This window comes from Micromonas commoda, chromosome 2 (assembly GCF_000090985.2).
Source record: "Micromonas commoda chromosome 2, complete sequence".
Lineage (NCBI taxonomy): Eukaryota > Viridiplantae > Chlorophyta > Mamiellophyceae > Mamiellales > Mamiellaceae > Micromonas > Micromonas commoda.
The window spans coordinates 1,460,372-1,483,373 of record NC_013039.1 but is presented as its reverse complement, the minus strand read 5'-3'; the positions used below and the strand labels follow the sequence as shown (position 1 = coordinate 1,483,373).

At 64.5% G+C, this 23,002-nt stretch overlaps 14 protein-coding genes across 14 annotated transcripts; 9 read left to right on the top strand and 5 right to left on the bottom strand.

Moving 5' to 3' along the window:
- Window positions 1-336: 336 nt before the first annotated feature.
- Window positions 337-1,667, top strand: MICPUN_107678 (predicted protein). The gene has a single exon (XM_002500193.1). The coding sequence runs from the start codon at window positions 387-389 to the stop codon at window positions 1,440-1,442; it is 1,056 nt and encodes a 351-aa protein (XP_002500239.1). The 5' UTR covers window positions 337-386; the 3' UTR covers window positions 1,443-1,667.
- A 570-nt stretch (window positions 1,668-2,237) lies between these two features.
- On the top strand, window positions 2,238-4,861 carry MICPUN_55811 (predicted protein; the record flags this gene model as incomplete). The annotated part of the gene is made up of 2 exons (XM_002500192.1): window positions 2,238-2,273; window positions 2,355-4,861. The coding sequence occupies 2 exons, from the start codon at window positions 2,238-2,240 to the stop codon at window positions 4,758-4,760; spliced, it is 2,442 nt and encodes an 813-aa protein (XP_002500238.1). The 3' UTR covers window positions 4,761-4,861.
- On the bottom strand, window positions 4,833-5,998 carry MICPUN_107679 (predicted protein). Its single transcript, XM_002499705.1, has one exon. It carries the CDS (start codon window positions 5,975-5,977, stop codon window positions 4,892-4,894), a length of 1,086 nt encoding a protein of 361 aa, XP_002499751.1. The 5' UTR covers window positions 5,978-5,998; the 3' UTR covers window positions 4,833-4,891.
- Window positions 5,999-6,109: 111 nt separating this feature from the next.
- On the top strand, window positions 6,110-7,479 carry MICPUN_107680 (hypothetical protein). Its single transcript, XM_002500191.1, has one exon. The coding sequence runs from the start codon at window positions 6,112-6,114 to the stop codon at window positions 7,429-7,431; it is 1,320 nt and encodes a 439-aa protein (XP_002500237.1). The 5' UTR covers window positions 6,110-6,111; the 3' UTR covers window positions 7,432-7,479.
- Window positions 7,480-7,634: 155 nt separating this feature from the next.
- Window positions 7,635-9,202, top strand: MICPUN_55814 (predicted protein; the record flags this gene model as incomplete). Its single annotated transcript, XM_002500190.1, has 2 exons — window positions 7,635-9,074; window positions 9,149-9,202. The coding sequence occupies 2 exons, from the start codon at window positions 7,635-7,637 to the stop codon at window positions 9,200-9,202; spliced, it is 1,494 nt and encodes a 497-aa protein (XP_002500236.1).
- A 59-nt stretch (window positions 9,203-9,261) lies between these two features.
- MICPUN_55815 (predicted protein) lies at window positions 9,262-10,635 on the bottom strand (the record flags this gene model as incomplete). Its single annotated transcript, XM_002499704.1, has 1 exon — window positions 9,262-10,635. One exon carries the CDS (start codon window positions 10,633-10,635, stop codon window positions 9,262-9,264), a length of 1,374 nt encoding a protein of 457 aa, XP_002499750.1.
- A 234-nt stretch (window positions 10,636-10,869) lies between these two features.
- Window positions 10,870-11,550, bottom strand: MICPUN_55816 (predicted protein; the record flags this gene model as incomplete). The annotated part of the gene is made up of 1 exon (XM_002499703.1): window positions 10,870-11,550. One exon carries the CDS (start codon window positions 11,548-11,550, stop codon window positions 10,870-10,872), a length of 681 nt encoding a protein of 226 aa, XP_002499749.1.
- A 142-nt stretch (window positions 11,551-11,692) lies between these two features.
- MICPUN_55817 (predicted protein) lies at window positions 11,693-12,553 on the top strand (the record flags this gene model as incomplete). The annotated part of the gene is made up of 1 exon (XM_002500189.1): window positions 11,693-12,553. The coding sequence occupies one exon, from the start codon at window positions 11,693-11,695 to the stop codon at window positions 12,551-12,553; it is 861 nt and encodes a 286-aa protein (XP_002500235.1).
- A 56-nt stretch (window positions 12,554-12,609) lies between these two features.
- MICPUN_55818 (predicted protein) lies at window positions 12,610-15,663 on the bottom strand (the record flags this gene model as incomplete). Its single annotated transcript, XM_002499702.1, has 2 exons — window positions 12,610-15,298; window positions 15,401-15,663. The coding sequence occupies 2 exons, from the start codon at window positions 15,661-15,663 to the stop codon at window positions 12,610-12,612; spliced, it is 2,952 nt and encodes a 983-aa protein (XP_002499748.1).
- Window positions 15,664-16,119: 456 nt separating this feature from the next.
- Window positions 16,120-17,471, top strand: MICPUN_53969 (predicted protein; the record flags this gene model as incomplete). The annotated part of the gene is made up of 1 exon (XM_002500188.1): window positions 16,120-17,471. One exon carries the CDS (start codon window positions 16,120-16,122, stop codon window positions 17,440-17,442), a length of 1,323 nt encoding a protein of 440 aa, XP_002500234.1. The 3' UTR covers window positions 17,443-17,471.
- Window positions 17,472-17,731: 260 nt separating this feature from the next.
- MICPUN_98752 (ATP-binding cassette superfamily) lies at window positions 17,732-19,642 on the top strand (the record flags this gene model as incomplete). Its single annotated transcript, XM_002500187.1, has 1 exon — window positions 17,732-19,642. The coding sequence occupies one exon, from the start codon at window positions 17,732-17,734 to the stop codon at window positions 19,640-19,642; it is 1,911 nt and encodes a 636-aa protein (XP_002500233.1).
- A 78-nt stretch (window positions 19,643-19,720) lies between these two features.
- On the bottom strand, window positions 19,721-21,079 carry MICPUN_55821 (predicted protein; the record flags this gene model as incomplete). Its single annotated transcript, XM_002499701.1, has 1 exon — window positions 19,721-21,079. The coding sequence occupies one exon, from the start codon at window positions 21,077-21,079 to the stop codon at window positions 19,721-19,723; it is 1,359 nt and encodes a 452-aa protein (XP_002499747.1).
- Window positions 21,080-21,252: 173 nt separating this feature from the next.
- Window positions 21,253-21,822, top strand: MICPUN_55822 (predicted protein; the record flags this gene model as incomplete). Its single annotated transcript, XM_002500186.1, has 1 exon — window positions 21,253-21,822. The coding sequence occupies one exon, from the start codon at window positions 21,253-21,255 to the stop codon at window positions 21,820-21,822; it is 570 nt and encodes a 189-aa protein (XP_002500232.1).
- Window positions 21,823-22,105: 283 nt separating this feature from the next.
- MICPUN_55823 (predicted protein) lies at window positions 22,106-22,333 on the top strand (the record flags this gene model as incomplete). The annotated part of the gene is made up of 1 exon (XM_002500185.1): window positions 22,106-22,333. The coding sequence occupies one exon, from the start codon at window positions 22,106-22,108 to the stop codon at window positions 22,331-22,333; it is 228 nt and encodes a 75-aa protein (XP_002500231.1).
- Window positions 22,334-23,002: the final 669 nt, after the last annotated feature.

Sequence of the window (23,002 nt, the reverse complement as noted above, 5' to 3'; positions counted from 1 at the left end):
AGACCGACGCGATGTTCCTCGGCGACCGCGCCGCGAACAAGGAGGTCTCCGCCACGGGCGCGTCCCTCAAGGACTGGAAGCCCGACTCGTGGAAGTCGCGCGAGGCGCTCCAGCAGCCCAACTACGAGGATCAGGACGAGCTCGAGGCTGTGCTCCAGGAGATCGCCAACCGGCCCCCGCTCGTGTTCGCGGGCGAGGCCAGGTCCCTCCAGGCGCAGCTCGCCAACGCCGCCGCGGGCAACGCGTTCGTCCTCTTTGGCGGCGATTGCGCCGAGTCGTTTAAGGAGTTTCGCGCCGACAACGTGAGGGACACCTACCGCGTCCTCCTCCAGATGTCCGTCATCCTCATGTACGGCGCCGGCGTGCCCGTCGTGAAGCTGGGCCGCATGGCCGGTCAGTTCGCCAAGCCCAGGTCCGAGGACATGGAGACGATCAACGGCGTCTCCCTCCCTTCCTACCGCGGCGACAACATCAACTCCTCCGAGTTTACCCCGGAGGCGCGTCGCCCGGACCCCGAGCGCCTTCTCAAGGCGTACGACCAGTCCTGCTCCACCCTCAACCTCCTCCGCGCCTTCTCCAACGGCGGTTACGCCTCCCTGCAGCGCGTCACCAAGTGGAACCTCGACTTTATGGAGGATAAGGAGAGGGGCGCCGAGTACCGGGCGCTGGCGGATAAGATTGACGCCGCGCTCGCGTTCATGGCGGCGTGCGGGATCGACGAGGACAGCCCTTCCATGCAGTCCACCGACTTTTTCACCGCGCACGAAGCCTTGCACCTCGGTTACGAGGAGAGGCTCACCAGGCTGGACTCCACCACCGAGGAGTACTACGGGTGCAGCGCGCACTTCCTCTGGTGCGGCGAGCGCACCAGGCAGCCGGACGGCGCGCACATGGAGTACTTCCGCGGCATCTCCAACCCCATCGGCATCAAGATCAGCGACAAATCCGACGGCGAGTCCGTCGTCTCGCTGGTCAAGCAGCTCAACCCCGAGAACGTGCCCGGTCGCATCACTCTCATCTCCCGCATGGGTGCCGAGAAGCTCCGCGAGCACCTCCCCCGGCTCATTCGCGCCATCGAGGACGCGGGTCTCAACGTGCTGTGGGTGACGGATCCGATGCACGGCAACACCGTCAAGACGGACAGCGGCTTCAAGACCCGTCCGTTCGAGAGAGTTCGCGACGAGATCATGGCGTTCTTCGAGGTGCACGAACAGATGGGAACCCACCCGGGCGGCGTCCACCTGGAGATGACAGGCCAGGACGTCACGGAGTGCACCGGAGGCACTGCGGAGGTGACCATCGGAGACCTGGAGCTGCGCTACCTGACCCACTGCGACCCGAGGCTGAACGCGTCGCAGGCGCTGGAACTGGCGTTCTTGATGTCCTCTAAGCTCGCGGGCATCCGCGAGCGCGGAAACTTCGGCAACATTCCGGCCCGCTGAGCGTTTAATAGGGGGTGGAGGGTGTTTGGGTTCGGGTTGAAAATTTTATTTTTTTTTCCGAGCCCCCCAGAGGTGGGGGCGGCGGCGACAGCGGAGGGGCGCACGGGCGCGCGCTCGTCGTGTCGGCGGTATGATATTATCCGCCGACGCCGGGGACGAGGCGGGCTCGATTATAACTTTACACATTACCAGAGAGCTTTTTTCAATATGTAAATACGCGACGACAATCTTGCCACACTGACGGTGCTGGCTGCCGCCTCCCTTGCCCCGATCCTACCCGAGCGATTCCTTCTCGACCCTTCGTTTTCCTGGATTTCCATACATTTTCTTGAGTTGTTTCTTGAGTTATCCGTGAACCAGGAAATAAACCGTAAAAAAAAACCGACACGTGCCGCCTGCTGGAAGAAGGAATATCCACGCTGTCCGCAAACAGCCATAGAACGCGCGCGCGTCGAACGCCGTCTCCGCGTCGTCGTGCCGCCGGCTCTCTCGCGAAGAGACAGGAGAGGGACTCGCCCCCTCGACCTCTCTTCGACCCCATCGAGCCGCGAGTCGGCAGTCACCAGTCGGGTGCTCCCGGCTGTTGTCTCGCGCGCGCCGTCTCTTGGTGTTTTGCGCCACGCCGCCCATTGCGGGCCTTCCGAGGGAAACACTGTGACACGGCGTAGACGCGTCCGGAAGCTAAGAACACACTAATTATACGCAGTCGAACACGATGGCAACCTTCATCGCGTCGGTGAGTGCCCGAGAGCGTCGTCCCTTCGTCCCGCCGGGGTGGCGCACAACGTTTCAGAAATGGCGCCCATTTCCCATTTCCGTGTCATCGTGTCGGTATGCTCAGCCTCGACGCGTCCCGAGCGACGCCCGCTTTGACCCGAACTGACCGAACGCCCCTCATTCGACTCATCGCAGAGCCTCGAGATGCTCTACTCCGTCGCGCCTCGCGCGGGAGTCCGTGCGCGCGGCGTGCTCCCCGCAGCCATTCGCCGCGGGGGAGCCGCGCGGCCAAACACGCACGCGCCCAGGGAGACCGATGAAAGGCTCAGATTCAACCCCAAGGGGCTTCCGCACCCGCTGCGGTCGGGGCTCGGGTTCGGCTCGAACAGGCGCGGGATGTCCAACGGCGCCATATTCGGCCCCGGGACGCCGGTCAAGGAGGAGGAGACGGGAGACGAGGAACGGGCGGAACCCGACAAGGCGGAGAAGAACGATGGCTCATCGCCGAGGCGCCGTCCGTTTTTCAGAAGAGACGCGAGGAACGGAGACGCGGACGACGTTACGCCCGTCGCCGACGCCGAGGCACAAAAACTGGGGTCCATCCTCTCCACCCGCATCAACCCCAACACCGGCGACGCGGAGACCTTCTCCGTTTTTCGCGGTGCGCGGGATGGGGAGGATCCGGATCGAGGAGGAGACATCATGGGATTTGACGATTTGCGTGCCTCGGCGATTGACGCGAGGGACGCGGTGCGCGACGGCTTGATGGGCGCCAAAGACGGCTTGACGGGCGCCGCCGAGGATTTCGCCGAGAGGGTCGCCGCGAAGGTGAGGAAGTTCAAGAGCAAGTCACGGGCGCTGACGCACCCGCCTCTGCCCGTCGTGGAGACGTTCGAGGAGCTCCTGAGGTTTGCCCGCATCGCGGTTCTCAACGGAGAGGAGCCAGAGACGATTCGCGAGTTTTTCGCGACGACGCGCGAGGAGGTGACGGTGATGGACCTTGACCGCGTGCAGCAGCGGGTGTTCGTGGCCACCAACCACACCACGAAGACGCACATCATCTCGTTCAGGGGAACCAGGAACCTCACGAACGTGGTCCAAAACATCCGACTGAGCTCGAACCCGGTGACAGCCTCTGGTCGACTCGCCATGGTTGGCCGGTCCCTATCCGGATCCTTCTCGTTCCTTCGAGGTGCGGGCGCCAAGGACTCGAACGACAGCAGCGGAAGCGGAAGCTTCGATGAGGACGACGAGTGCGCCAACATCGACTTCGAGGCTGATCCCAGCGAGTTTGCGCGCAGGGGATGCACGGACCACCTCCCCATGCACCGCGGCTACAGGGTCGTCGCCAAGGAATGCGTCGACACCATCGCCCCGCACATCGTGCCTGGCTACACCATCCAGCTCACCGGCCACTCCCTCGGCGGCGCCGTCGCCGTCGCCGTCGGGCTCCTGTACAAGACTGCCGGGATCGAGGTCGGCAAGGTTGTCACGTTCGGCGCCCCCAAGCTCGGGCCGCGGGAGACGAGGGAGGCGGCGGCGCAGCTCAACGTCCTGCGCGTGGTCCAGAAGGACGACATCATCCCCTTGCTCCCCATGTCACGACCGTTCGTGCGTAAGCCGTACGTCCACCTCGGCGAGGGGATCATGCTCGACAACGACGTCCCGGGTAAGTACGCGCCCCTCACCAGAGAGTGGGGCAACGCGGGTATCCTCTGGAGGCAGCGAGCGCACCTTCGATACGCCGCGGGCGGCGAGGAGAATTCCCCCCCGACGGAACCCGAAGACGACGACGATTACCGGCCGGCCGTCGACGCCACGATGGACGCGGCGGATACATCGCCGGCACGGCGCGCGAGGTGGTGGCAGGCGCGAAGGCGACTCGCCAACCTGCGAACGGCGCTCCGCGAGGCTATCGACCGCCGCCGTGAAAAGGCAGCCGCGCTCGCGCCGGCCCCTTCCGCGTACGCCGCGATGTCGTCCCCATCCGGGGCCCTCGCGCTCTCCGCGACGAGCCTCGCCGCGCCCACCACGCCGGACACGGAGTGGGCGGCGGAGGTTGCCGAGTGGGCGCACGTCCCGGCCACCGCCGCCGACGCGAGCGCGGCGGCTGAGGAAATTGCCCCGTTTGACGACGTCGAGGGCGAACTCTTCGTCCGATTGGCGGAGACGGAGGGGGGCGCGAACGCGGCGGCTGTCGCGGCGGCGAGCGAGTGGGAGCGCGCGTCCGCGTCCATGTCCGACGACGAGGCGGAGATTTCCCGAATCGGAGCCTCGAAGGGGGAGTCATCCGCCGAGTCCGCCGCCGAGTCCGCCGAGAAGGCTGTCGCGCATCACCGCGAGGGACCGACCATCTTCCAGCGATTGTGGCAGCTCAGGGGCATGAGCGCGGAGGAGCGCAAAGACCGGCTGGAGTGCCACAGGATGAGGCGGTACGTTCAAGCGCTCGAGGCCGCGATGGAGGCTGGGCCCGTGCAGACTTCGTTGGCGGGGGTTTACACCGGAAGCGACGAGGACGACGTGGGCCTGGACATGGAGGAGGAAGACGACGACGCCACCTCGTTGGGGTCCGTCGCCTCCTGGGTCAACTGGACCCGATGACATCGGTTGTAACACATTCTTTCGTCTTGATCAACAGAGAGCGGCGCTCTGCTCGCACAGTTGATATGTAATGCAGGTGAAATAGGTGAATATAATAGGTTAACTTCAGTCGCGCTACTAGTGCACCTCGATCAGAGCTCCTTGCTCGCCGTCGCCAGCTCATCTTCCTTGAACACGATGCTCTCCTTGCAGAACTCGCACGTCATCTCCACCTGTCCCTGCTCCTCGATGATGGAGTCCACCTCTTTTCGTCCCATCGATGCCAGTGCGCGCATCATCCGCCCGCGGAGGTCGTCGCGGCAGCACGGCCCGTAGGACGGCGTGGACTCCGTCGCAATCTCCGGAAGCGACCCGAGGTCTCCCAACACCTTCTCCGCCATCTCCCTGGCGCTGAGACCGTCCGCGATCATGTCCGTGGTGGACGGCAACGAGGAGATGGACCGCTCCAGCGCCTCGATGGTCTCGTCCGACGCGAAGGGAAGCACCTGGACCATGTACCCGCCCGCGGACCGGATGTTGAGCTCGCGATCGAGGCTGACGCCCACGGCGACGGCGCTGTTAACCTGCTCGGAGTCTTGCAGGTAGACGGCGATGTCCTCCGCGATCTCCCCGGTGGTGATCTCGACCGTGCCCGTGAACGGCGCCTTCCACTGGGGGTGGGCCCTGGCCACGGTGAGGAAGCCGCGACCGACGGCTGCGCCCACGTTGAGCTTGCCATCCGGCCGCAGCGGCGGGTCCGCGTTGGGGTTGGACACCAGGCCCTTCACCTGACCCGTGTTGTCGGAGATGGCGATGATCTGCCCGATGGGCCCGTCGCCCTTGAACGTCACCTGCGTCGTCTCGTCGTCACCCTTGAAGGTGCCGAGGAGGATGGCGCTGAGCATGCTGCGGCCGAGCGCGGCGGTCGCGGTGGGCGCCGTCTTGTGGCGGTTCACAGCCTCGGCCACCACCTTGGTGCCGACGACGGTGATGACGCTCACCTCCTGGTTGGCGGACATCACGCGGTAGATCAAATCGTCCGTGCTCGCCTTGGTGGTCGTCCTGGAGCCGCGAGAGGCGGAGGAGTGGCGCAGCGCACGAAGTCGGCTGCTCACAGCCGCCGGCACCATCGGATTGCGACGGGAGGTGACCGGCGCTGCCTTTGCGGCGACGGGGAGCTTGGCTCTGGCGGCGACATACGCACATCGCCCAGCGAGGGACTCGACGAGGGCAGCCATTGACGAGTGTTGCCGGGGCCGACCAGGCGCCGGAGCGGAGTGCGCTAGCCAGAGCCTATCCATTTTTTTAGATGACGTCGCCAAAAAGTCCGGAAAACTTCGTCACGATGAAGCCAGATCGAGACGCGGCCCCGATGGCGCTGAGCCCCCTGCACACGCCCCTGAAGGGTTCTCGCGCCAACGCGCGGGGATCTTCGGGTGGTGCGGACTCAAGGATCCTGACCGCTCTCTTCCTCGGGGTCGCCGCGGGAGCTCTCGCTTCCACGGTCACGGAGTGGGCGCGACCCGCGCCCTCCCCCGCGATCGGGAATTTCGGCACCCAGGCCGCGGGCTGCCCCGAGTGCCCCAAGTGCGATGGACCCGAGCCCATCGAAGCGTCGAGCGGACATCCGCCCGCGAAACTATCCAAGTACGCCCAGCTCAGAGACTCAGAGCACGCCAGCGACGGCGCGTCCTCTTCGAGGGCGCTCAGCGTGGGAGGCGTCACCAACGACAGATTGATGCCCGGCGAGTGGTGGACTCCCAAGACTGCTCCCGCGGCGACGGGCGCGGAGAAAGGCGACGAGACCCTTAAGGCGATCCTCGAGGAGATCGCCCCTGATGGCGAGGTCCTCGCTGCGGTGTCAAACAAAGCCCTCATCAACGAAAAAGGGGACTACGGGATGCTCAGGACCTGGCTCGACGGCGTGCAGCGATCCAAGGTGAAGAACTACCTGGTGATATGCCTCGACGAGACGGTCGCGGGGACGATGAAAAAGCTCGGGGTGCCGTACTGGCACAGGGAGAGAAAAGCACTGGCGGACGGGGACGAGACGAACCACGGCATATCCGCGCAAAAGTTCCACATCCTCCGCGAGTTTCTCGTGCTCGGGTACTCCGTGCTCCTGTCCGACGTGGACATCGTGACGCTGGACAACCCGTTTGATCACCTCTACCGGGACAGCGACGTGGAGGGACTGAGCGACGGGTACGACGAGCGCACCGCGTACGGTTGGAACGACGGCATCGACGACCCGAAGATGGGCTGGGCCAGGTACGCGCAGACCATGCGGGTCTTTGCCATGAACTCTGGTTTGTTTTATTTGAAGCCGAGCGACAGGACGGTGCAGTTCATGGACGGGATCACCGCGCGACTGGAGCGAGCTAAGGAGTGGGACCAGGCGGTGTACAACGAGGAGATGTTCTTTCCCTCGCACGGCGATCACGTGAACCCCGGAGTGACGACGCGCGTGATGGAAATCGACGTCTTCATGAACAGCAAGACGCTCTTTGTCGCGGCCAGGCACGATAAAAAACGCATGCGGAACCTCAAGCCAGCGATGGTTCACGTGAACTACCATCCGGACAAGTGGGAACGAATGAAGGCGATATGGGCGTACTTCGTGGACGGCAAGAAGAAGGCGCTTGATGCGTTTCCCGACGGGTCGTGCAAGAACGCTCCGGACTGCAGATAGCAATAGCACCCCGAGTGTATTCATTTGTGAACTTGAACTCTTTGCGCCACGAGTTGCACCACGTCATCAGCATGTTACCCTATCCAACAGACAGAAAGGCCCTGCGCAGACGAGGGTTTCCCAGTTGCACGCGGCCCACGAGTTGTCCCGCCGAGTGAATACGACGAGTTGGGTGACCCCGTAACCCGTCGATTTCTTGAACTATGTCGAGCGCGATGCTCAACGCGCGGGCATGGGCATTGGCGCGGCCTCCGGGAAAATCAGGGCACCGCTGCGACGCGAAGGCTTCCTCTCGCCAGGGATGGTCCTTAGTGACCCGAGGTGATCGAGAGCGATCGCGCGTCGGTATCCTCACCTCGGTGCGACTCGGGCTCGTGCGACCGGTTCTCACCGAGGCGAAATCCAACTCTGAGGCCGGCGTCGTGTCGGCCGACGGCGGCAAGAAATCCATCAAGAAGAAGGAGAGGAAGCCAACTGGTGAGCTCCTGTCGGGATTGTGGCAAGAGCTCAGGGTCGCCACGAAGCCCCTGAAGGAGGACGACCTTCCCGAGGCGATCGATCTTCTCGCCACCCTGGACGCCGCGAGGGCCAGGCCGCGGCCCGGGGAGCAGTGGGACGACGCGAGGTGGCGGGAACAGGAGCTCGCGGCGGAGAAGGTCGGCGAGAAGGTGTCCGCGTACTGGGGTAAGAAGTGGGATAACCTGGTCGACAGCGACGCGGTGAAGGACGCGGCGCCGCTGGTGACCGGTGCGGTCAATGTCGCCATCGCGGGCGTGCTCTTGCGTCTGGCGCTGCCGCGAATCGCCGCACTTCAGGCGGTAGGTGGCTTCGACGAGCTCGCAGAGTTTTTCAACCTGCCGCCGCGAGCTGAGCTCAGCGGCTACCTCGACCAACTCCAGGGACTCAACGTCGGGTTGGTGTTCGCGGTGTACTTCGCACTGTTCGCGGCGGAGAAGTTGACGATGACGGACGAGTTCCTACCCATCGGGTTCATCCTGCCCGTGGTATCGCCGGCGGTGTTTGGCGGTGTGTTAGGGGGCACGATCCTAACTTCGCTCGCGTCCACTATGGCGGCGAGCCTAAACTTTTGGCTGGGCAGGACGGTGCTCAGGGAGAAGGCCCTCGGGCTCAAATGGAAGGACAACCCGACGGTGGGTGAGAGCAAATGGTTCCAGGCGCTGAGCCGCAGGTTCGACTCGACGCAGTTTCCAGAGTCGGAGTGGCCCCTGACGGAGGGGTTCAAGTCTGCGTTGCTGCTGCGGCTGTGCCCAATCTTGCCCATCCCCTTATCCGGTAACTGGTACGTGTGTGGCATGACCCCGCTCAAGTTTCCCGAGTTTTTCGCGGCTCACTTCATAGGCTCGTCCAAGACGGCGTTCGTGGACGCGTACCTGGGGTCACTGCTGCTGCAGGCGGCGTTTGAGAGTGACGCCATGAGGGAACAGGCGCAGACCGTGTTGGTGTTTGAGACTGTGGCGCTGGTGCTAATCAGCGTCGGAGTGACAACCTACGCCACTGATCTGTTCACGCAGATCTTGGAGGAGGAGGGGATCGACGCCTCGGATATGATGATGTCCTTGGATGAGAACGAGACGGAAAAGAAGGCAAAGATGGAGAGGAGGGAAGAGCAGGACGAGGCGGCTGTTTGGGCAGCTGAGGCAGCGGCAGAGGCCAAATCACAGGCTGAATCGGGCGAATACTCAGACGAGGAGAAGAGGATCATGTCAGCAATGGACCGAGCGGCAGCGGCGTCTCTCGCTGCGCTCGATGACGATTCTAGAAAGTAAACGTTTGTACTATCATCTCTGCGCCAAGTTGCGAAGCGGTCGCTCAATCTGAAGGCGCGAAAAGTGCAAAGAACCGGACGAGGTCGGAGTGCGTCACGACCCGATCTGCCACACCGGTTGTTTCGTTCACAGCGTACACGCGGTGCACCCTGTTGCGCGCGAGCGCCCGAATCACCTCGAGCAGTGTAGCTTTTTGCGATACTGTCACGTTGAGCCTGCCGCCGGTGAGCTCCCCAGTCCTCAACACCCCACGGAAGAGGGGGTGCGCCCTCGCGAGTGCCATCTGGTCCTCGCGCAGCGGGTTATCCTCGCCGGAAAGCGCGTGCAGTTTACCGATGAACTCGCCGACGGGCATGGCGAGCACGTCGAGGCGATCGGCGGTGATCCTCCGAAGGTCCGACTCGGAAACGGATCCGATGAGCTTCCCGTCGTCGGTCACGCCCAAGCCGCTCACGCCGACTCGCTCCATCACCGCGAAGCAGCGGAGAAGCGCGGCATCCTTGGGCACGGCGTCCACGCGCGTGCTCCCGACCCCGATATCCACGATGCTGCACGGTGTGAGACACTTCTCGAGCTCGTTCCACCGGTTGAGGAACCTCGTGATATCCGACACGGAAAACACGTCCGTGACCTCGATGGTGGTCTCGGCGTCAGTCAGCCGCGACGCGTCGACGGCGTACTTGTACACGGCGACGCGGTGCCTGACGGGTGGTTTGGTGTACTGGACATCCCTGACGAAGTGCGTCTGTATGACGTCGAGGAGGGAGTGGTCGGTTTCGTCGACGCGGATGAAAGCCCCGTCGCCGACCCTCCTCCTGATACTCCCGAGGGTCCTGTCGCAAAAGTCGCCCCCCTTGTCTCGCACGAGCGTCAGTATCCTGTCCACGCACGCGGGGGAATCGTCCGTCAGGAACCAATCCGGCGCGTCGTGGCTCGCCATGGTTCCGAGAGGTCCGGGAGGGAACATGTGCGACACGAGCGCGTGGACGATATCGTGGAGGTCGACGAAGCCGAGAAAGTCCTTCCCATCGTCGCGCAGGTAAGGAGCTCCGAGGACGGCGCGCTCAGAGAGCTTCGTGAGCGCGTCGTTCACGGTGCACGACGGCGTGAGGACGAGCACGTCCCGCGGGGGCGGGACGCCCTCGGGGCGACCCTTGTGGCGGTCCTTGAGGAAGTCCCTCAGCTTGGTCCCGAGGAGGAGTTCGCGGATACGACCCATATCGGAGACCCACGTCGGAGGGTCCTCGTCGTCCGCGTCCATCACGGGCTGATGCATCGCCTCGCGTCTGCGTCTGCCCGGCCACACGGCTTCGGCGAACCAGAAGGGCAGTCGGGGTTCGAAGAGGTACACGGTCGCGGCTGCTGCGGCGACTGTCGCTGTGAGTGTCAGCACGCAGGTTGCCCTCTCGAGCTCCATGATGTGAGCGAACAACCACGCGAGGACGTCGAGTCAGCACGGCACCCTCTCGGTAGGTCCGAGAGGGCTCCGAAACGACGGCGGGTCCGAGAGGACTGAGACTTACGGGCTGCGACGACGGATGACTAGCTAGGAAACTGTGGGCAGGGAGCAGGGCTAAAAGTTTAAGTTTTACAAGTTTCACGGTGCCCTCCTCGCTCGCCGACGCCGACGGATGGCGTCACCCCTTCCCGCCTAACCGCCCGCATTGACCGCCGCGGACACGGCCGCCACGGGCGGGGGCGGCGCGACAGTCACCAGCGTGCCCTGGGCCTTAGCCGCCTCCACCGCGTGATTGACTTCGACCCTTACGGCGTTGACAATTTCGTCGACGCTCATCTGTCTGGCGGCCTCCGTCGGGGCGGCCGCCGCGGTCGTCGGCGCGGGCGACCCCGAGGCCGTCGCCCGCTCCTTGGCCCTCTCCAGCTGAATCTGCCTCCCCTTTAAGTACCCGTTGGACCTGATGGGGGTCTTGGACGCGGACACGCGCAGGTGGTGGCCGCCGCTCTCCGTCCCGTCCTTCGCCAACGCCGATATCGCCCCCGCCGCCTCGGCGAACTCGATCCAGCAGTTGGAGGCGTTGATCCTGACGCCCACGACCTCGCCGTCGTTCCCGAAGAACGCGGCGAGGTCGTCCTCGGTGATCTCCTCGCCCGGGTTCACCCCCGGCGTGCCCTTCAAGCCGCGGATGCCGCCCACGTGGATCGTTCGAGCGATGCGATCGAGATCCTCCGCGGTGTTCTCGGAGCGGGGACGGGGAGGTGGACCGCCCGGAGCGCCGTACCCGTACGCGGGCTGCTGCGGGGGCATCCCATAACCCGGAGCGGGCGCGTACCCCTGCGGGGGCCCGTAACCGTACCCGTAGCCCGGCTGCATCGGGCGCCGTGCACGTGAAGTGTGTAGGGTTCGCTCACGAAGAATTCGCCCATCCTCGGCTCCGACGATTTTCGGCGTCGGAGGTTCTGGACCCGGCGCGAGCTCGACACTTGGACGGGGCGCCGGAACGAGTGCGACGGCGATGGTCCTCCCTGTGGATAACAGGACCGAGGCTCAGAAGCTGCGTAGCCTGGTGGAGAACGGCGTCGCGAAGCGCTTCGATCTGAGGGCGTGGAGCGACAAGGGATGCGCGCAGGCCACGGCGGTGGAGCGCCTCGAGGTGCTCCTCGAGCAGGTGCGACCGGACGTCGCCAAGCTCATCGTGCTGGAGGAGCTGGAGGGTACGTCCGAGGAGGACTCGGACGCGCTCGTGTACGGGGAGATAGATATGCACGATTTCATGACCGAGCTCCTCGACAAGTACGGCGGCACGAGCGCGGAGGGGGGCGGCGGCGGGGACGGCACCGGGCGATGCTTCGTGGACCTGGGGAGCGGCACCGGCAAGGCGGTCATGGCGGCGGGCCTCTGCCGACACTTCTCCCACGTCTGGGGCATCGAGCTCCTCCCGTGCACGTCCGCGATCGCCGAGCTGCTCATCGAGGACTACGTCAGGGACGTGCTGCCCGGGGCGAGGCCCGCGAGCAACCCGCTGCTGTCGTGCGCGGTGGAGCGAGGGGATTTCTTCCAACCCGAAGTTTCATCGCGCTGGACGCGCGCGGACTTTGTGTTCTGCAACTGCGTGACGTGGGACCAGGACACCGTGGACGCCCTGTCAGCCGCCGCGGAGCGGATGAGACCGGGCGCGATTTTCGTCACCGTGCTGTGCCCGCTGAGCAGCGATAAGTTCGAGCTGGTGGACGAGGCGGAGCTGAAATTTTCGTGGGGCTTTGTCGAGGCGCTGGTGCATAGACGCATGACGGACGACGCCGCGGCTCTGGGCGCGATGCTGGGCGATTCCATGTCCCGCATGCGGGGAGACGACGACATGGAACACGACGGTTGACGGTTCGTCGTGAAGTGATGTTAGCCAGTAATCTTAGCTAGACACGAGGGCACGTTTCACGCGGGCTCTAGACGTACGGTCATCGGCTCCAGCGTCCTCGCGTGATGTTCCTCCGAACCGCCGGTGACGTCCAGGTCTCGGCTGTGCACGGTGAGGAACTGCGAGCTGTGCCCGCGAAAAGACCCGTCGATGATGTCCGCCTTGGCCAGCCTCGCGGTGAGCCTCTCCTTCATCGTCAGCTTCGACATGTCCCGCCTGTACCACCTGTGCGCCTCCTCGCGCTCCTTCTGCATCCGCATCTGCTCGTAAAACTCCGCCTCCAGCCGCCTAGCCTTCTCCTCCTCCGCCGCCAGCATCTCCCGCTGCACGTCCCGGAGCTCGAGCGCGCTCTCCCTGGCTTCGGCGATGGACGCCTCCATGTGCTGCCTGTCCGCCGCCACCGGTCGCATGCCCTCCTCCCGAAACATCTCCTCCGTCTCCTCCCACATCTCCCCTTCCCTAAAGTCGACGTACCTCTCCACAATCGTCAAAGTCAATGCATCCGCCGGGGAGCAGTACGCGCGGAGATTGTCAAAGCCCAGCAGCGAGCACACCGCGAACACCCTGCTCATCATGTGATCGGCGTCGCGCTTCGCCGCCTTCGCCGCGGCCTCCTCCGTCGCTGATCGTTCGATGGTGAGCGTGGAGTAGGTGGTCACGAGGCCGCCGTCGTCGGGCTTGACGTACTCCGCGGAGCCGCGGAGCGGATTCTCGGGGTTGACCAGAGTGCCGTCGCGACGCGTCGTGCCCATCTTCCCCTCCTCCGCGCGCCACAGGTTGAGCATCAGGGTGATGCCCTGACCGCCCGCGGGAACGAGCGCGTGCCGCCCCCCCGTCGACCTCCACTCGTGGAAAAAGAGATGCGTCTTGGGATTCTCCAAGATGTCCGCCAGCGTCGACACCACAACCGGCCTGAGCGTGGGAGTGCACGCCAGCAGAAGGTTGAGCAGCTGCGCCAGTCCCCCGCCGGCGACGAAGTGCGCGCAGTTCTTGGTGCAGGGCACGAGGCACCGCCACGTGGCGTAGATCACCGCGGCGCTCAGCGCGATGGGAACGGCTCTGTCCGTCGCCGTCACCGCGTCGACGTGGGATCGAAGAATCGCGACGCCGTCCGCGCGCCGGAGAATCTTGCGATTTCCACCCCACCCGTCGCACAACGCCGCGAGGAGCGACGCGGCGGCGAGTTTCACCGGATCCTCGCTCGTCGCCGGGTGGATCCCGACGCGAGTATTGTTGATCGATTCGCCGAGCTCGCCGAGGTGACCCTCGTCGAGGCCAGTGTCGTCGCCGGGCTCAGCCGTGACGACGGCGCCGTACATGCTGGCGTCCAGGGAGAAAGTCGTCGACCTCGCGACGGGGCGATGCGCGTCGGCGCCCTCCAGGCAGTGCAGCGCGGTCTCCATCGCGCCCGCCGCGCCCAGACGCTCCGCGGCGGCCTCGTCCGCGTGCGTCATGGTTATGAGAAGATCGAGCGCCGCCGCCCTCTGGTCGTCATCCGCGGGGGAATCCGGGCTGGCCACGGCCACGGCCGTCTCCCCCGCGCCCTGCGCCGTGAGCTCGTCGACGCAGAGCGGCGCCAGCCTGGCGAGGAGGCGAAGCGCCTGCGCCTGCAGGTCCCTCAGCTGCTGCCCCGTCCACCGCGACCCGGCGCCCTCCACGCTCGCCGACGCTCCCGTCAGCGGCTGCACAAAGGTCAGCAGGCAGGCCACGAACTGACCCCGCGCGAGCGCCACCCCGGCCTCGTCGTCCGCGAGCGTCGCCAGCAGCTCCCACGCGAGGCGTTTCATCTCGAAGTCCTGTTGGGATGTCGTGTTGGCGAGCGGGTGGACCACGCCGTCTTCGAGTCGGTTCAAGCCAATCGTCGACGAGGCACCCAGCTCCGGGTGCACGGCGACGTGTCGCGCGACCTCCCCCAAACCGGCGACCCGCAGCGACGCGCGGGCGCGTCCGTCCTCGGCGAGCATGCGCGCGGTGATGAGCAGGTCGTTCCTGAGCTCCTTGTCCGATTTTCTGTGTCCCTCGCGGAGCGTCGTCGCGACGAGTTGGCTGAAAGCGGCGCAGAAACCCTTGGATCCCGTCCCGGTCGCGGTTTCCAACGTGCCCCCGGGGGAGTCTCGCACGCTCTCCAGCACGTTCCACATCAGCTCGGACGCGTGGAACACGATGGGTGAGCGAAAGTCCGTTCTCAGCAGCGGCGCCAGGCCCGAGAACAACCCACCCTCCGCCAGCGCCCGCGCGTTATCCGCCGAGTAGCTCGCCTCCAGGAGCACCCGCACCACCGCCAGCTGCAGCTGATCGTCGCCCACGCCGTTCGCGGTGGCGAGGCCCGAGAGCACCAGAGGGACGCACCCGCCCCGGCGGAAGAGCTCCTGGTTCCGGGCAAACTTCCTCGGCGGCGGCGGCTTGACGACGGCGCCCAGACCCGCGAGCGCGGCTCCGGGTCCAGGGTTCGATTCCGGGACGTCCCTCGAATTTGAGGTTTCCCCGCCGCCGTCGAAATGCGTCGGGACCGTGTCCAACGCGCTCGGTCGCTCGCCGTGCGCCGAGGCGAACAGCCTGAGCGCCTCCGACGCGAGCAGCCTGACCGAGGTGGGCATGTCCTTGGCCGATAGACACTCGGAGACCATGCCGAACGCCTTGGCGACGTCGTTCTCGCAGCGGTGCTCGTCCGCGGCGTTGTGCGCGCGAAACGGCTTGGCAAAGTTACTGCGCGTGGCGCGATGGGCGGGGATTGGTCAGTCTGGGGACGCGCTCTGCGGCGGTCGGGGACGCGGGACCGGGGAGATAATTGCCAAAACGAGCTCGCACCTCATCACGGAGCAGAGCGCCTCCTCAAACTCCTTGGCCTTGCCGGCGGCGACCTGATCGTACGCGAACCTGAACAGCTTGCACAGCTGGGGTAGGTCCCTTAAGGGGAACCCGCGCTCGTGAACCCTGCACACGCGCGTGATGGCTGCCGCGTGCCGGCTCACCAATATCTTGCTGTGCTTCCCCTCGAAAAGGGCGAGGAGCTTGGCATAATCGACCTCCGGTATCCCCGCGCTCTCTATGGCGCCTATGACAGAGCGCATCTTGTTGGACGTGACCGCGCCCAGGCCTCGGGCGATGCCCGGTGGCCTGGTGGGCGACGGATCGGTCGCTCCCATGCCACCCGACCCTCGCGCCCTCCGACTGATGACCCAGCCTTGACTTTTCCCCGCCCGATAAATTGGCTGCCGAAGCCCAAAACCGGCGCTCTGGGGAACTCAAGAAACGATGGTTTGTGACCTCTCGACCCAATCCCCGAAAGCCCGCCAAATCCCGGTGATAGCTCGACAATTTTACCTCATTGGCGCTGGCCGCACGAGGCCGGCCGGGCGTAGATCGCCGCCTCGCGCGCGCGCTCAACCGCTAGCGCAAGCGTACTCCAGTGACTTTGCATCGGAATCGATACCCCGCGTCTTCGACCTCGATTGCGCACCGCACCGCATCGTCAGATCCTACTAGGGATTTCTCGTCTCGTTCCGGGACTTGGTAACAACAACGCGATGTCTGCGCTGGAGGCGACCGCCGCGCTCGCCGGGATCGCCGCGGTCGCCGGCGCCTCCTCCAAGCAATTCATCGGCGGTGCAGTTCCCAAGAGGATGACCCGCGTCGCGGACAGGTCATACTACGGCCCGTGGAGCGCCAAGGGCCTCAACCTCCCCGCTACCTGGTCCGTCACCCCGGGGGGCGCGGCCCGGAATCGCGGCCGCGAGGTTCGCGCCAACGCCGCAGCCGCGGCGGCTCACCCGCCGAACGTCAACGTCTCCCTAAACGAGGTCCTCGCGCAGCTCGCCGCGGGAGTGTCCTTTCGGAACCCCCAGGAATCGTCCGCGGGGCACAGAGCCGGGCTCATCAGCGACGCCGCCGCCGCCGCCGACGCCGACGAAAACGAAGACGCCCTGCCGCCCTTCCAGTCGGTCGTGGAGAGCGCACGCTTCATCGCGGGCGCGACAGAGGACGCGACACCCCCGGGCGGCCTGACCCTAAACCCTAAACCTACCCCGCCCCCGCTGCCCACGCCGCCCCCGCGACCGTCGTCGGTTGCGTACGTCGCGTCGTCGCCCGCGTACCAATCCCCGCCTCCTCCGCTGATTCGTTCGCCGGGTTCGATGGGATACGACGCCTCTCTCTCGGCGGCACCCGCGGCGGCGATGGCGATGGCGTCCGGGGTTGGTGCCGCCGTCCTGCCGCAGTCGATGTCCGTCGCCGGGGGCGTCGTCGCGTGCGTCGTCGGCAGCGCGGTGGCGGCGTTTTTGTTGGCGCTCATCCCCGTGCTGCAGGCGGTGAAGGGCGCGGCGGACGAGATCGCGGGATTGGCCGCGGCGATCCGCGAGGAGGTCCCGGACACCCTCGCGGCCGTGCGACTGTCCGGCCTGGAGCTCACGGACTGCCTCGAGGAGGTTGGCGAGCTGACCCACGAGGTTGGCTCCGGCGTCAAGTCCACCGGCCGCGCGGTGACCTACACGGTGGACACAGCCGGCGCGCTCGGCAAGGCTGCCGCCGACGGGGTCAAGAGGGCCATACCGGTCGTCAAGGAGAAGGCCACGCCCGTGGTACAGCGCGTGCTGGAGCGCGCGCCGGTGGCGGTGGAGGGCGTGGAGGCTCGGCTCGAGGAGAACGCGTCCACGGAGGAGTACTCCGGTCCGGTGGTTGTCGCCGCCGCGAGGGCGACCAAGTCCGGGGTGCAGTACGCGAGGGGCGCGCTGCGCGCCGCGGGGGTGGCGAAGAAGGTTGGGCAGGCGTACAAGGCTGTGAGGGACATGAACAAGGCTGGAGCGGATGAGGTTAGACGCGACGAGCGCGGGCCCCGGGACGAGGACGCCTGAATGAAATGCCGATATCCGAAATTATTTGACCGCCAGCCAGCAACTCTCTGACTATTTGCCAAGTAAAAACTACGAAGGTAGTATCTAAATGGTGTTAACTCTTAGGTCTGCCAAAGGGTAAACACACTCGTGGAAGTCGCTTTTCTTGAAGTGCTTTGTCATCCACATCCCGAACCCCATGAACAACCCCATGAACAACTTCGCTTCGTACGACGAACACGTGGTCTGCTCTTGTGGCTTTTATTTAATCTCCAGCGACACCCGCGCCGGGCGGCAACACACGGCGGCGATGTCGAAAATGGCGGTGGGCGATATGCGCCCCACGGACCATGGCGTTGTGTTGCAATGGCGCGACATCACGTACAGCGTGACCAAGAAGAAGAAGGATGGCACTCTCGACACCCGGGTGATCCTGAACGCGATTTCCGGAGACACGAGCGGAGGGAGCCTTTTGGCTTTGATGGGGCCCTCGGGCTCGGGGAAGACATCGCTCCTCAACGCCTTGGCCTTCCGCGTGCCCAAGGGACCCGGCGCCATGATCACAGGCGCCATCTACGCGGACGGTAAGCTGGTGGAGACCCCGTCGCAGATGGCCAGGATGAGCGCGTACGTCGAGCAGGAAGATGCCCTCTTCGCGCTCAGCACGGTGCGGGAGACTCTCATGTTCGCCGCGCAGCTACGCCTGTCCAAGGACATGCCCTTGGAGGAGAAGGAACAGGAGGTCAACAACGTCATCGCCGACCTCGGCCTAGTCGCAGCTGCGGATACCATCGTCGGAAATGAGCAGATCCGCGGCATTTCCGGTGGCGAGCGCAAGAGGGTCGCGATCGGCATGGACCTCCTTCACGACCCGAGGCTCATCTTCATGGACGAGCCCACGTCCGGTCTCGACGCCTTCCAGGCCCTCAACGTCATGACCGCGCTCAAGGACCTCGCCATCGAGAAGGGTCGGACCATCATCGCGTCCGTGCACCAACCCAGGTCCAGCATCTACGCCCTCATCGACCAGCTCGTGCTCCTCAGCGGCGGTCGACTCGTGTACGCGGGAGCCGGGCAAGGCGCGTGCTCGGCGCACTTTGCCGCGTTGGGCGAACCCGTGCCGAAGGACTTCAACCCCGCGGACCACTTCCTCGACATCATCTCCGTGGATTATCGCACGCCCAAGCTGACGGAATCGACGATGGAGCGCATCGAGAAGCTGGCGAAGGGCGTCGCGCGGGAGGAGGTGCCGATCATCAAGCTAGGGCTCGACAACGCGCCGGCTGGGGCGGGCGACGACAAGGGCTTGGTGATGGGTTTCACGTCGAGCGGGCGGGCCGAGGCGGAGCAAAACTCGAAAGACGCGAGCAGGTTTTGGATTCCGTTCAAGCTTCTGCTGGCGAGGACGTGGAGGGAGCAGACGAGGGACACGGCGACGCTCACCATCAAGTACGTCATGCAGACATTCTTTTCGCTGCTCTTCGGCGTCGTGTACCTGCGGATGGCGCGCGACCAGACCAGCATCCAGGACCGCACCGGGATCCTCTTCTTCCAGGCGATGAACCAAGCGTTCGGATCCGCCATCGGCATCTCGAAGATCATCCCGCAGCAGCTCAAGGTTGTCAGCAGGGAGCGCGCGGCGAGGATGTACACGCCGCTGCCCTACTACGTTTCCACCTTTTTGGTCACGCTGCCGCTGGAGCTCATACCCGGCGTCGTTTACGGCACGGTCATCTATTACATGACCGGCCTGCGCGAGGGGGTTGGCCACTACCTCATCTTCCTCGCGGTGATGACCCTCGAGAACTTCGCGGGCATCGGGCTCGGCATGTGCCTGTCGGCGAGTTTCACGTCGGTGGAGATGGCGCCGCAGCTCGCGCCCGCCTTCGTCATCCTGTTTCTCATGTTTAGCGGTTTCTTCCTCAACGAGTCGAACGTCCCGGTCTGGCTCATCTGGCTCAGGGAGATTTCTTTCATCCGCTACGCCTTCCAGGCGCTGTGCGTGAACGAGTTCAAGGGTGCGGAGTTCTCGTGCGACGGGTCCACGGGTTCGTGCGTGGACGGCGACGAGCACCTCGAGCGGCTCAAGTTTGACGACATCACCATCGGCGGAAACTGCGGCATCCTCGCGGGGATGATCCTCGGCTTCAACCTGCTGGCGCTCGGGATCGTCTACTACCGCCAGCCGAAGTATCTGGCGCTCGAGAAGAAGACACAGTGAGGGGTCAATGTGTTCGTTGATATATTCTGTGCTTAGTGCCTGTTGTCTTGCTACGTATTGTACTCGCCAGCTCACTGCTTACTCTTTCGCGACCTCCCAACTATCGCACTGTGCCCAGTGCGTGAGAATTTTTTTCACCGATGGGCTTGCAGCGCGAACCTTGCTGTTGAACATCGCCTGCAGCTGGGGCATCCCGTGGTCGTTTATGTGCGTCGGCTTGAAGGGATCCTCGAGCTCCCTGGCAACTTCGTTCAGGCCCTGGTACGCCACCGTGCTTATGAAGTTTACGAGAATCGCGAGCCACAGGTTGTTGATGTGACCGGCGACCATGATGGGCATCGTCAGGTTGAAGACCACCAGACACACGCTCAACATCTGTGCGTAGGGCATCGGGAAAGGCGTCTTCGCGATCTTATCCGCCATGTTAAACCCGAGCATGCCGTTGGTGAGGGTCTGGTGCACGCGAGATAGAATCGGCGGCCCGACGCGAATGCCGTCCAAGTCCTCATACCTTCGAATGATCAGCGCCTGGATCCACGCGAGCACCAGGTAGGCCCTGTCGCAGTCGAGCTCGTCCAGCTCCTTGAACTCGTGCGGGTCTAGTCCGCCTATGACCGCGAGGGGCGTCGCCGCGCAGCACCGCACCCACAGATCTTGATCCTCGCGAAGCAGAAACGGGTTCACCAGGTTTTTTCGCGCCTGCTTCCCGTCATCCGTCACCGCGTGTATGAGATGCGCGCCCATGTGGTTGTACCTCGCCGCGAGCAGCCTCGTCTCCTCCTTCCCGTCCGTTTTGATCGCTCTCGTCCCGAGGTAGCCCGAGATGCCCTCGTCCTCCGGCCCGTCCGCAATCTCCACCGCGCTCTCCTTTGGTTCTTTGCGGTTCCAGACTCGCTTGAGCTCCGGGCCCGCCGTCGTGTTCGTCTGCCTTCGGGTCCTCGCCGGGACGATGTTCCCCAGCTCCTCGTCCCCGCGCAGGTGCTGCAACGCCATCGCGTGCAGCAGGGATACCAGGTGCGTCAGCCTCGCGATGAACCTCGCGTGGTCGTCGTGGTGCTCGTGGTCCTGCTTCATCGCCGGCTTGCCAATCTCCTGCGAGCGAGATCCGACGGTGCACCCGTCGAACGCGGTGAGCATCGCGACGCTGTCCGCCCACTTGGAACCCATCGTCTCCACGCCGGTGCGCGCCTCCATGAAGCGCGCCAACGAGTGGTTCGTCCTCAGCACCACGAGGAAGCCGATGACGAAGCCGTACATCTGGAAAGGGTACGGGTGCGCGAAGGAGCGAACAATTTCCTCCCGCCCGCTGTCCCACAGGTGCAGCCAGATGGTGATTGTGACGCTCACGACGGCGAAGGGCAGGGTGCGCGGGAAAGGGCTGCCGTGGAGCCGCAGGAAGAGCGGCAGACCCCAGTATCCCTTCGCGTAATGAATCATGACGAGTGTGCCACTACGGTCGTCTGCACAGGCGCGGCGCCCCCTCGCGCTCCGAAATGTCCAAACGGCAAAACTTGTGACGGCACGTACATTTGTGGCTGCTGATGAGAACCGAGTTTTCGTTCGAGGCGAGCGCCGCCGACAGACGCCGTGGCGCGGTGTGAGAGGGCGGCATGACGGACACGGACGAGGACGACGGGTCCTCAACATCTTCTCTCGACGTCCCATCCGGCGTTCCAGGGCTAGAGGGCGTCAGATACCTGCATAACCTCTTCCCAGAGGAGTTCCTCGCAGAGCTTGACGAGATTCGCGATGGCTTGACGGGCTCGATGGCGTCGTCGAACATGTACGCCAACAGGAGGTTCCTCAGGTCCAACGAACTCGCGCGCAAGGTGCTGAGCTATCTGCCGAAAGAGCTTGGATACACGCACGTGCTCAGCGACATGAGGTTCATAGAGTACCCTCCCGGGGGTCACATACTCCCTCATGTGGATGGGGTCAGGAGGGACGAAGAGACTTCCGGCGCAGAGTCCACCACCTCGTTCTTGCTGTTCACCGAGGAGATTCCCGAGGGCGAGGGAGGCGAGACGGAGTTCTTGGAAAGCGTAGACGACGATGCAAAGGTACTTTTCGGGGCACGACCCAATCGGGGAAGCATCCTGCTCTTTCCTCACGGCGTGGCGCACAGAGGGAACTGCGTCGGGTGCTGGCCGAAGGTGCTGCTGCGAGGAGACCTGTACTGATGGGAGCCGCGTGTGCGACGGTACGGCCTTAGAGTAGTGTAGTTTAGCGATGTCACGTTAGCTCGGATTAGCGCGAGCGACTTGCCTCCTACAGAGGATGCGTCGTTAAAGACGCACTCCCGAGGGCGGAGCACGAGGCCGAGCGCGGGCGGCCGACACTTTCGGAAGAGTGGACCCCTCGCCAAACTGCAAAAAATGGCCGTGCGTTCGGTCCGAGGAAGATCCTGTTTACACCCCGACGCTCGGCACTGTCCTTGTGCACGCTCATCCTTGTACCGACAGGATGAGCGCCATCGTCACCCGCAACATCGGCGTCGCGGCCCGCCAGTGGGCTAACCGCGTCTCTGTCCGAACCGTGGTTATCCCCGGGTCGCACCAGGAGCCCCTGAAGGAGGCTGCCAAGAGGATAGGCTACTGGGGCGAGGAGCAGGATATCGACTCAAGGTGGGAGCCGGACCAGGGCCCCATGTTCACCCCGCGAGCCTTCGAACACGGCCTTCGATACATTTAAGCTGCTTTTGATGAGATCCCGCGCCGCGTTTAGCGCGAGCGAAGCGTCGGCCGCGCGCGATCCCCCGCGCCCGTCGCGATATTTTCAACTTTCTAGGGTTCATTTCCTGACCGGCCTTCCCCCCAACGCCCCGACTCTCGCAGGTACGCCCTCATGGACAAAGTGAACAAGCAGTCCGTCGCGCACGAGTACAGGTTTAGGAGGGACGGCAAAGGTTTCAACACCGAGGAGCGTAGCACGTACAAGGACCCCACCGAGGGAGAAGAAGCAAGGAGGAAGCCTCCGGAGTGATAAGTCTCCAGTCGTGTGTATTCTCTCATTGTAACATCGTTTTCGGCTCCTCGCCTCTAAGTCTAAAGCTAGATTCCCGACTCTTGCTGGCCGTGGCCTTCTCTCTCGCATCCTCGGCCGCGGCGGCCGCGGCCGCCACCTCCGCCTCCTGCGCGGCGATCTCCTTCCTGAGCTGTGCCCTTCTCGCCTCAGCCATCGGTTCCAAAAACATAGTCTTGTATGAGGCGAACCTGTTCTCCCAGCGCTCCAGTCGCTCCCCGTCGCCCTGGCCGGCGGGGCCCAACACCTTGGTCCGCCGTAAGGTGGACGGCGGCGTCGACTGCTCAGCGGGCGCAGACTTGCGGGGCGTGCTGAAGTTGCTCGTCCTCCCGAGAGACG

Bases quoted from the DNA above. Each gene is read 5' to 3' on its own strand.
- MICPUN_107679 (XM_002499705.1), bottom strand. From the start codon at position 5,977: ATGGCTGCCCTCGTCGAGTCCCTCGCTGGGCGATGTGCGTATGTCGCC.
- MICPUN_107678 (XM_002500193.1), top strand. From the start codon at position 387: ATGGCCGGTCAGTTCGCCAAGCCCAGGTCCGAGGACATGGAGACGATC.
- MICPUN_107680 (XM_002500191.1), top strand. From the start codon at position 6,112: ATGGCGCTGAGCCCCCTGCACACGCCCCTGAAGGGTTCTCGCGCCAAC.